Source organism: Vanellus vanellus (genome assembly GCF_965231255.1).
Source record: "Vanellus vanellus genome assembly, chromosome: 2".
Lineage (NCBI taxonomy): Eukaryota > Metazoa > Chordata > Aves > Charadriiformes > Charadriidae > Vanellus > Vanellus vanellus.
In genome coordinates, this window is record NC_138906.1 from 93,154,201 (window position 1) to 93,166,568 (window position 12,368).

The 12,368-nt window shown below is 35.9% G+C and overlaps 1 protein-coding gene across 1 annotated transcript in view; it reads left to right on the plus strand.

Annotated features, from left to right (window-relative positions):
* The window catches only part of ABCA13 (ATP binding cassette subfamily A member 13), a gene marked incomplete at both ends in the record, with an annotated part of 191,390 nt that overhangs the window by 130,174 nt on the left and 48,848 nt on the right, over positions 1-12,368 (plus strand). The window contains 2 exons of the mRNA XM_082499202.1: positions 8,309-8,363; positions 8,960-9,137. Of these exons, the coding sequence (XP_082355328.1) occupies positions 8,309-8,363; positions 8,960-9,137 (233 nt within the window). The remainder of the gene's footprint in view (positions 1-8,308; positions 8,364-8,959; positions 9,138-12,368) is intronic.

A 12,368-nucleotide genomic window follows, 5' to 3' on the forward strand; every position in this document is an offset into this window, starting at 1 on the left:
AACCCAGAGTATCCTGTAAATTCACACTGCAATGTGATGCTCCATAGCATCCTGTTACTCAAGGAACAGGAGAGGCTGGTATATCTTACTATTGTACATAAAACAAGAGTGATCAGTATATTTGACATCTGAATTCTCTGATTCAGATATTCCTGAACTGTATAAGAACTAGTTAAAATAATATTTTTTTTTTTTTCAAACTGACTTTAAAAAAAAAATGACTGTAGCCAAAGAATCAGCTGGTAACACTTTTAGGATATTGAAATCCACTTTGACATCTAGGCTTGATAGTTCAGGCTAACTTCTCTTCATTCCAGTTCCTTTCATTCTTAAGGCTCTGTTAAAGAGGAATTAGTTTGCTTTATAGAAATTTAAAAATAGCCTATGACCAATTTTTAACAGATTTTGAAAAGGTAGGATGCTTGTCTGTAATGGTAAAATAATTTTCAGAGTGTTTATGATGAAGAAGGAAGAAAGACAACAAAAATCAGTGAAAACGGGGAAGGAATCCTGAGTATCTGAGAATAGAAATTAATTTAGAAAAGTTTCCAGACTGTTAATGAAAAAAGAATAATTGCTTGCTTTCAAGATGGCTGAGGTTTTATTTTTCGAAATGAATGAGAATGAATCAAAGGTCATGTATTTCTGCAGAAAGTTTGAATGAAATGAAATCAGGCATTTTAATGAGAATTTTTAATAGAAATAAATTTTTAATCAAATTTTCCTGCACTTCATGAATAATACGGATGCTAGCTTGTTTTCTGTAGCATTAGTTATCCCATTCTGGAGCTTAAATGTTTAAGTACCCTTACTTTTCTATCTGTCATGGAGAATTGGGGACATACTATCCAGATTACAGTTGGAGAAAATTATAGTTGTCCCAAGGATTATGGAAAGGTTATATTTTATGTTGTTGGATGACACAGAAACACAATAAGCAGAACAGTGCTTAATAAATACTTGAAGACTTAGACGGTCATCTATACACATATGGGCTCGTTATATAATTTTCTGGCAGAATACGTTGGCTAAATCTCTGCAGAAGTAGAGTTTATGAACTAGAAAGCAGTTTGTTTATGTATATATCTATCAGAGACGTGCAATAAAGATGGATTGATCATGCTCTTGAGACGTAATGCAGAGCGACCTGTCAGAGAAATCCTAGAAAGAGAAGTCATCTATCTGTCTATTGATCTGTCTGTATGTATGTGTGTGTGTACACATATATGTATATGCATGTACATGTATATATGCATAGAGACAAATACAGGTGTATATTTTATGTTTTTTAAAAAAACCTCAACAGTTTTCCAATGCTATATGGGGCACTTAAGCTCAGCTCACTTTGACTTTTAACTATCTCTTCTTTAAGGATCCTGCTCTGATGGAGAAGAACTATTTATATGCTTATTAAAATGGTTGTATGCAGTCCTGCAAATTAGCAGTCACAAGACTATATACTGTGTTTCAACACTGAAATCTATTGATTTATCTTAATTTCTAGCTGGTCTTAAAGCTTACATGAATGACGTTTTTATATTTTTAAACCTCCTTCTGAAATGCTGAATTTCTACAATTAGATAATGTAACTGTGAGCAAATGAAAAAGGGAAGAGGAATAAAAAACTAAAAGGTAACATTTTTTGCTTAAAATTAAGATAGAAATTCTGAACAACTAAAACTATATTATTTTTCAAACCTAATTGTATACAGTTGAGTCAGAATGAGTTTATTGTGCTGGAATATAGGGGAAGGACTGTTACCTACATCTTAGTGTAAGGCTATATAAAGAAAAAAGGAGAGGTAGTCATCTATAACGATGTCTGTAAAGTACAGTGGTCAAAAAAAGTTCTTACATCATTATTCAAAGAACAGAAATGTATGAATATAGAAAGGCATTCTGTGATGCAGCTGCCCAATCTCAGGACTTCAATAGAAGTCATTGATTATTTTTTTTTTTTTTTAAATCTTTCATGCTAGGGCTCATTGTAGGCGTTCATATAGCATTCTCATTTATTTCAGATTCAGTTCGTCAAAAGAGCTAAAGGGATGAAGAGACCCATTTGTGGAAAGTGAATGCATAGTTTCCTGATTGCTTTGCAAATTTTAACTTTAAATGTCTTTTCAAAGGAACCTGTGAAATGGCACTTAGTAGGAACCTTCTTAAGCATATCTGTTTAGTGGGGGAAAAGCAAGATATAAATCGTTAATGAGGGTGCTGCCTGTGAAATTCTCCATAAAATATACGTTGGAATTTTCAGTAAATATCAATGTCTCATTTTATACAGAAATATTGTCATAAATTTTAAATGCTCACAAATGAGGGCTTGTAAAAAGCACACATATATATTTTTGTTATACATACTATTTTATTTTATTCTATTTTGTTCTAAACTGGAATAAAATGTCTGGAATAAAGGAACCTAGATTGGTCTTCTATTCAAGTATGTAACAATTATGATATTTAGCATTGGTAGCACAGATCCAAAGTGATCTACGTACTCAAGATTCAGCACACTATGTGACAGAAAGAAGAGATAATTCACAAAGGAGTGCCAAGAGACAGCCTCAGACACACCCAAAATACAGTGCAGAAGCATGGAATATACCTAAGGACAGCTCTGATTAGCCTATGGTTATGGTATACCAGCTTGAAGACCCTTGAGATTTTTTCCTCTAGATCTCTCCACCCTATATTGAAAAAATACTGCTTGGTTCGTATCACTGTCCTCATTTTTACTGCAAAACCACAGATTTTGTAATGTGTGATTATGTGGAAATTTGCACCCAGGCAGAATGGACTGGGCTACCAGTGCCTTGTGTTCTTTATAACCTGCAGGGAGGAAACATTCCAAGTCTCCAAAACTATGCCAAATTGCATGTTGCTTTCTTTTCTTACAGATGTTCCGGTGGTTTAGCTTTGAAATAGAAGATGTAGAGTGCTTTCTCTTGAAGGGACAGTTTGCAGACTGTTAATAAGGTGTTGGTATGGGTAGAGGTGTCTTGAGTTGTGCAGCTCTTGAATGACAACAGTGCAGGAGTTTTCCTACTACAACCAAGATTTCAAACGTCTGTAATATGGATGCATTTTCCTTTTACCTGTGAACTGTCCTATCCAGAATGAAAAAGAATAGTATTTTATTCTAGAGAATGTCATAATGCTTATAACACTTTATAAAGAATTTATTTCATCAGGTTAGGGATGCCTTTTTAAAATATTAGAGTCTAAAACTAGTGGAGTGAAGAACAATGTAAGGAAAAGAATGGGATTGTTCAGCCAGCAAAGGATAATACTAAAGGGAAATAATGGAGAAGCTGAAGAGGGTACAATTAATTGTTTTTTGCCCCTGCTACTATTAAGCATGTAACATGGAGCTCCTAGTGGCATTTCCAATGTGAATACTCCCTCTCTGTGTCCCCACCCTGCCCCCCCAACTGGGTTATTCATGCGATTTATAGTTAAACTGTGAAGCTCTGACTGCTGCCGTCCTCTTTTTTCTTTACTAATATAGCTTGCAGGACTGGTAAAAATGCCCTAATTTCTCAGTTGTGTAAAGATAAGTCTTTCACTGAGCAATACAAGAGATGGCAACTGAGCCTTTTATGTTAAAAAAAAAAAAAAAGAAAAAAGAAAGAAAGAGAAAAGAACACACAAAAAGTTTAGTTAACTGTAGGCAAAACAACTGAGAGGAAAAAAAAAAAAGTTGTTTCTTAGCTGAAAACCAGCTATGAAAAGATATTACCAAAATAACTTATTGCTTGTGCTCTGTTGGGATTGACATCTGGTTTCATTCTTTTCCAGAACTATACATGCACATATATATCAATTAACATGTATACAGTCATGTTTCTTTCTTATGTTTCTTCTTATGCTTTCACCCCACTCGAATTGGGGAAATAGTGTGTCTGTCTCATTTCTCATGCTCTTCGTTTTGTTATTGGAGAAGGCTAGAAGGTGTAAGAAAGTCTTGGCATCATGGTGTTCACTTACTCTCTGAATATGGCACTAAAACCTTGATATAGTATAAGGATTTCCATGGTCACAGTATTTTCTGTTCCTGAATTGCTTATGCAGGGCTTTGGAAACATTGGAAATGGTGGCTATCACAGTTTTTCACCTGCGCCCATAAAGCAGCCTAAATCACCACTGTTAAAACAATGTGACCGACTCTGTGCCAAGGACATAGACAACGGACGTTTTAGGACAATTGGGAAAATTCTGGTTGCAATTAAGTCATAGAATCATAGAATGGTTTAAGTTGGAAGGGACCTTAAAGATCATTTAGTCCCAAATGTCCTGCTATGGGCAGGAACACCTTCCACTAGACCAGGTTGCTTGAAGCCCCATCGAAGTCAGGAGAATATAATGGCAATCTGTAGATGTGGAAGAAATAATTTTACATTGAGACATTTATGAAAAGGAGCAGACAGAGTTAGAGCTGAATCGTATCAAATTTGTTGATATTCCCTGTCTTGTTTTTTCCTTGTGAATACTGATTTGGTAAAATTTGCCCTGAAGGCTGTTCACACAAGGCTTGCAAATACAATCATTAAAAAAAAATATCCTTGCATTAACATCGCATGCATCTGTTTAATGCAAGCTTTGTCATTTAGAACTTCTTGGTTTATCTGTCATTTATAGTTTTTATTTTATGTCCTCAAAGATGGTGTTTAGCTTTCAACTTAATGAGCATCATTATAGCAGCTTTACATAGTAAGAAGGCATATAAAGGCAAGAAAGCATCAATAATTACATTTTACATCATGCTAATAGCTCTATTGGGGCAGAGATGTATGTAAAGAAAGATGGTCTAGGTTGCTAGGAGAAATTTAGGAAGGGATACATTGTAAAAGTACACGGAAGGGCTTTTTTATAAAAAAAATACATATACTAGCAAATAGCATATATTAAATGTGTTGGCTTATTTTCCTATTGGAAGAGAGTTTATAATTTATCTCTCCTTAGGTTCAAGAGAACTTTTTGTTCCTCTGTGAATTACAAGCCAGTTTGTTGGTTTTATATAAGTTTATCATCTATGTTTGGACAATGGGGGTAGCGAAGAAATCATTATACTAAAAAAATGTAGCAAATGCAAAGACCCTCATGCTCCAGATGAATTGAAAATTTTAAAATAATGAATGAAAGGCAAGTGTTATATTTAACACATTGCTAGAATTTTAAATTCTAACATAGAACTGAATTTAGCTTAACATGGCCATACTTAATCTCAGCTCTGTGTGTAAATTTTGAAAAATGCAATCCTTTGTTTCATCTACACGGTTTGAACGGAAATTGACTGTAGAAATGGTTACTGCTTTTAAGAAAAGCAGTTACTTTTTGGGACTCTTCCATTGAAAGAAATAAATTCAGCGCAGTTTGCTTTTTGATCAGTATTTTCTGATACAAGACTGCAAGGAGCATTATGCTATTTAATCTCGTGGGTTTTTTTATTCCCCCCAGCAATTATCTCTTTTTCACAGTCTCTGTTTATTCTGTACTACAGTGTATTTCGGTGTATGGAACCCAAGTCAACTGCTGTAGACTTTTCTTTAGTAGCAATGCAGTAATGCGAAGGTTTTGTTAGTTGCCTCTTGGGATCTGTGCACTCAGTAGGGACAGGCCATGGTGATTTCAGGAGAGAGATTATTTCCAGACACACTAAATATTCCTGAGCAGAAGTTATTCCCTGTAAAATATTTGATGCCATTTTTATCTTTGTAATGTTTTGCATGTTTCATTAATTCCCTGGGGGTCTTTTTGAAAAGTTTCAGCAGTGCAAATGATCTCCTATAAAATTCATTGCCTAGTTTCTCAAAACGTACAAGTGGTCAAACGTGTGTTTATGAGCACGAATTCATTTGTGCAGGAAATTGCACAAACATGAATTCATAGCTTTGTTTTTGCTAGTGCATGTTCTTCCACTGAATACAGCAAATAGTTGATAGCAGTAGAGCAATGAGACATGATTCAGATCAGCCTGGATTAATTAATGAAATATAGTGGAGAACCTTCCTGAATTTCTGATAAACCGCCCCAGTTCTGGACACTTTATGGGTAATAATTCTCTACCACAGTCCACGTGACAGGTTTACCTGTGTCACGATCCTGGGAAAAGGGATGTGAATCAGTAGGACCTGTAGGTCTCCAATTCTTGGCATTTCCTGATCGTGGGCAGTGTTTTAAGATTTGCAATGTCTCAAAATGCTAACCATTGAGCTGGAGAAATTTTACTGTAGGATTTCTGTTATCTGAAGCTTGGGGGAGGACAGCTCGGTTTGAGCATTCAAATTTTTGATCATGAAAGCAAGACCTTGACAGTCATGGAAACATCCTCTATAACCAGAACTTAGCTCATGGTCGTAAACTGGGAGGCCTGGAAGACATATTCCTGTTCTTTTCCAATTTAGCTGAGCACTAGTGAGTACAATAAGCACATTTCATGCTGTTAACTTTTTGTTTTAGTGCTTCTGAAATTATCAGGATTCCCATTTTCCAAAAGCTTTCCTCTATTGTAATTAGATTAAGTCTGAAAATCAGGTATTTCTTTTTTCCTAACCAGATCTGAAAATAAGTTCAGATTGGTTTCAGTTTGTCTGTACAGTAAAAATCTAGTTTAATTCTATTTTTGGTTAGTAATTTCTAATTCAATAGGAATCCCGTATGTATATGAAGTAAAGACATTCTTTCTTCTAATATGCACACCTTTATTCAACCATTGGAAAAGCTTAGAAAAAAAATCTGGGAATGAAGCTTTTTTCTCTCATGCTACTTTTCCTTTACATAAACAGAATTTCAGCTAATATTTGGTTCTAGTGGGAAAAAGTGCTTTTCTTTGATGTGCTGGTTTTTGCTTCAGAACAAATATCAGCTATTGTTTAAAAAATTAATGGTGTAAAAGAAAAACAAAGGAAAACTTTAAACAGTCCCTCCAGGCAAATGACATGAAAGACTTCTGCAAATAGCACATGTATCTGCTAGTGATGAATCAAAACTTTATTGGCTTGAATCTCTTGATTTTTTAACTACCGTTGGGCTTCAGTGTACAGCTTTTAACTGTATTTGAAAAGTCTTTACCTTGTACTAGTTTTGTGTACGGGTTAATCATCATCCTCTGTTGTTCAGCTTTTTACCCCACAGTGACTTAGAAATGTTTAGATTACTTTGGCTTGAAAATGGGAAATGAAAAATTAAAGGGGCAAAAATAAATGTATAGTTATACTTGGTCAGCTTGCACCTGTTACTGGAGCGAAGACAATTTTTACCTTTATACAGCTGGACTCTAACAACATATGACAAAGTCTGTTCAACTAAGTGGCACCCTGCAGAGTGCATCTAAGGCTACCAACAATTTCTTTCTTTACCAAAGATACTGGGAAGATTATAATTGCTGTTAGGATGGGGTTTTTTATTTTTTTTATTTTTTAAATTGGAAACAGCATAGATTTATATTAGACGCTCTAATCAGATAGTGCGGGTTTGATCTCACTGCAAGAAATTCCAGTTGGATTACGTTACAGCTGGCACACCTGTCAGGTACACATGCAGAAATAAGGCAGGAACAGCATCAAGACCACTTGGGACAGCAGCTTTTGCACTGAGAAATTTTTGTAGCCCCCCAGTTTTTCTATTTTTGCTTGAAAAGAAAAAAAGGAAAAAAGCCACAGTTTTTTCCATAAGCTACATTCCAATTCCAAAGTTCAGTTTGCTAGATTGTTACAGGCTGGTTGTCCCAAGAACCAAAATAAGCCTAAGAATGCGTTGCCTGCTCAGGATTTTTCATGGTCCCCTAAATCTTTCTAATTTAAAGTTCTACACTTTCAATCTGAGGTGGACCTATTTATTTTTTGTGAATTTAGATAAACAGTTTCTCTCTGAAAAATGTCAGCAATTTAAAAATGTTTTTAGCAATGATAAAATACAAAGTATATAAATTTCAATAATGACCTACGTTACCCCTGAAGATTAGGTATATGAACAAATTCTACTGTAGGTTTTGTATTTGATTTCTTCTGTGAGGTAGATCCTGTAGCAATATACAACATTGTTGAACCAATTTCTGCAATTCAGAATGCAGAAAAGCAGCTATTACTTACGTTTATTCATTAGATGTTGGTGGATCCAGACTCTGGAAATCACTTGACAGGAGACAGTATTTGGTTTGGCATCTTTCTGTTTGACCTCTTTCTGTTGCTTATTAAGTATCTATTGCTTTCGTTTGTCTTGTGTAGTAAGGGGTCAATAGTGTACTCTAGAACTTGAAGTCCTGATGTAGCATTTACTATTTCATAATTTATATTTCATTTCACAGGGATCACACTTTACAGCCAACCATATGGAGGAGCCTTGCTGGATGAGGACAAAATGTGAGAAAACTCTTGAAATATGTAATAGCTGCAATGAGCAGACAATTGAAACTATTAATTCAATAAGCACATATTTTGCATGAAATAGATTATATGACTTGATAGATGCAATTCAGTTCCACTGAGTGAAGCATTTTCTCTAGTCTGGTGTTTATATGTCAAGTCTACTGCTGATCTCAGATATGGTTGCATTATTTTGTAGAGAAAAATACTGAATTTACTCTGACTGCACTTTGCAGAGTGTTTGTGAACAGGTCATGACGTGTTGAAACAGGTAAACTGCTTTAAATGATTGACAAGTTTTTAAATTTTACTCCTCTCTAGAGGGGGAAACATTTGCAAAAGCTTCACTTTACTATTCAGACTTTAAACACACGCTGTGTTCTGTAACTTGCGTATAGTTTTGTAACAACACATCATCTTGCTCCTGTTCTCTAGTTAGATGTTGACAGTGTACAAACATGGTGTTTGCAAACAGGATGAAGGTTCTCATGTCTAGTGCTGTTTTGGTAAGAAGTTGGCCTTGAAAATGTTTGCGGTTGGTGATGTGTTTTCCCCATTGTATTTTCATTATGCCATTTTGCTTTCTGCCCTAGAATGGAGAATGTCCGTCAGTGTGGGGTAGCATTGTGTATCATGCTGGGTTTCTCTATCCTTACTGCATCCGTTGGAAGTGCCATAGTGAAAGACAGAGTATCTGGCACAAAACGCTTGCAGCACATCACAGGCCTGGGTTACAAAACTTACTGGCTTGCTAACTTCTGCTGTGATATGGTACGTATCATGTGGGGCAGCATGTGCTCAGGCGTAAATTTTTAACTAGTTTGTCATAAACGAGGAACAGGAGATATAGTCACAAAACACATGGATAAGATTTGAATTGTGCAGAGCAACAGCTCTTGCCTGTGATGTTAACAAGCATTGGGACGCCATTCCTACTTTAATACTGTCAGATAAAATTCTTTAAGGCAAGGATCGTGTTGAATTGTAAGGTAAAGCATATGCTAGCTCTAGGTACCTACACGATTTTACAACTAAAAGGAAGCTGGCTAATCAGCCTAGACAGAGAGAATCTTCCACATAGCAGTTCATAGAAGGTCTGGCAAAATCTTTCAGATTATTGGAGAAGCCTGAAGATACTCGTAAGTTACTTTAAAGACGAGTTATGTTGTTTGTTGGTGGGTAATATCGAGATATTCATAGTGGGTACCTTTTATTTCTGGCAAGACAGACAGTAGAAAATATTATTTATGAATTCACATACGTGGAATGACCTAGATCAGAAATAGGTGAAGTGTCTGTCCTGAAAGTTTATTTTTCCTATACAAAGTAATTTCTACCATTGTTAGCATTACAAATAGTATAGCCTGCATGCAGTTCATCAACAAATTTGAATATCTTCTCTTCTTTTGGAAATACCACAAAAGTTATTATTTTTTCCCTAAATCTTACTCTTTTAATCAAATGTAAAGACAGGAATGCCACCAAGACCTGACTTTGGCAGATCAGATTTAGGCCAACATATTTAAATAAAAAGGAATTTCTTCTTCAAGTCTGAGAAGTTGATTTCTGCTGAGGGCAATAAGCAAAGGTGGTGAAATAGAATTGACTTTCTCAAGTCACTGCTAGTCTGCAGTCACTGATTTTTCACTGGCTGTGTAATGGAGCTCTTTTGGATTCCATTCAAGCATGAATTCCACAAATTATCTTTAAATATCTTTTTCAAAGGTGACCCTTTAAGAACTAAAATTAAAAATTGCTTCACTACATATGTATCTCTGTGCGTGTATGTGTGGGGGCTGTGAGTGTATGTATATATATGTAAGGCATACATATACGTCCCTTGCTGAAAAGCTTTTTCATAACTCACTTGTAATGAGGTATTAGTTGAGTGTTTGGCAGGAATTTGAGATTTGGTCATCGACTTGTAGGAAAGGCATAGAATTACTGTTTTGAAAGAACCAGGGTGCTGTGTGTTGATCGTTCGCTTGTCAAAGGTGGTGTTTTGGTTTGGGAGATTGGTTTCAGAGGCAATACTGCACAATTGAAGTCACCTGGATTATTCAAAATTAAAAAGATTCCTGGCCCCAGAGAAGGGACATAAACTTCCTGCACCTTGCTTAACACACTGGGTCATGGAAGGAAGGGCTGGAATCTAGCATAGGCGACACAAACACCAACTATCGTGGTCAGGAACAGAGATTTTTGGAATGCTCTATTCTCATTCAGACTGCTCTAAATCTGAAACATTAGAGCTTCACCCATCCATGCTTGAAATAAGGATTTTCACACTTGAGCAAGCTTGAAGTCAGAGCACATTTCTTCAAACGTTATTTACTTGGCCAGTCAATCTTCGTGTTCCTTTTTCTGCCATGTCAGATAAGAGGGCTTGGTTAAAAACTCAGTCCTTCGTCATTCAGTTTCTCCTTGTGCAGCAAAGTCAACTCCTCATTATTTTCTGCCAATCTCTTCCTTTCAAAATGTTCTCACAAATTCAGCACAGTACTGCATGATCAATTGTGATCTGGGAAAGAACAGACACTTCTTTAAATGCTAATTGTGCTGCAGATCATTTAGGGACACTGAACACATGAATATATGAACTGTCAAATTTGAAATCCCTCTACATATTTTAAGTACTGCAGGCTGTGTCCTGTATTATTGGTAGCATAATCTTTACTAGATCTGCAAAAGTATTTGATTTATGAAATTGCTGTCATAAGAGGTTGTTCTTACCGTATTTATACATGTGAATGGTATTCTTTGCTATGTTCAACAAATGGAAAATGTGTAAGTAGTAAGAAGATTTCATGACAAATAGATTTTGTTCAGGTTAAGCTTCTGTCACTAGAGGGGAAAATTAAGGTTATTTTATTTGTGCATGCCTAACGCACCATGCTTTCAAACAAGATCTCCAATAGAATTTAATGTTTAAAGTTATTTATTTATTTCTAGAAAAAGGTCCCAGGTTTGTCGAAACATATTGGGACTCAGATGCTTTGTGACTTCTCTGCCATATTTTTTTAAACAGCTCCAGGATAACTGAAACCTAAATCTGTGGAGTGGTCTGGTATGATATTTGTATATGGCACTGCATAAGGTACACTGTGATCAAGATGAGAACATTACATCCATCTACATTTCACTCCATTGCTCTTACCTTAAAAAATGTCTTGGAAAGAAGTGATGCCCTCAGGCTTAATTTTGAACAGGCTTGCATTGTACTTCAGTATGAAAGTCCAATTTTAGCAGTAAGGATATTGTTCTCCTACACTGAATATTTAGCTAGACCCTGATTTCTTGCCTCTGTTGCAGTTGCATCTCAGAATCTGTTATATTAGGATAAGGTTAAATATTATATAAGTAGAAACGTAGGCAGTCACTGCCCTAACGAGCTCAGCCTCAATGCATAGAGCAGGCAGACACTGAGAGGAACTGAGCACAGATTTTCACATCTTGCCATTGCTATTTGCAAGCAGAACCCATCTGTCTTGAATACTTGGATATGAATCCCCTGTACCAATCACACACACACCCCCCCTTAAGTATTTGGCTACCATTATGTCAAGACAGAGAAACTGAGTTCCCTGTTGCCTAATGGCTGTAACTCTTGTAAACATTATGTCTGTTCCCATTAAAAGTTGTCACTTGCTTCATCAGCACTCATGGTCCTTCATTAAAGTCTTTTAGAATTGTATCCTCACTATTCTCCTATTACTGAAGCACCAACCAGTGAAACTGCTATTTCTGAATCCAAGACTCTGTATTCGTAGTATAATTTGATGTTTTGGAACAATAGTCCCATACAGACTCATTATCTGGAAGAGTTACGTTGTTAAATGGATGTATTAGAAAGGTCAATAGAAATGGAATTAAGGGGAATATTCTGTAGTCAGATTTTTTGTCTGCCTCTTTCATGCATAAGTGTAAGAGGGGCAGTTTCACAGCAAGTGTGGACTATGAAATCTCAGAGCTCTGCTGCCTAATTCTTCCTAATTTATAGTG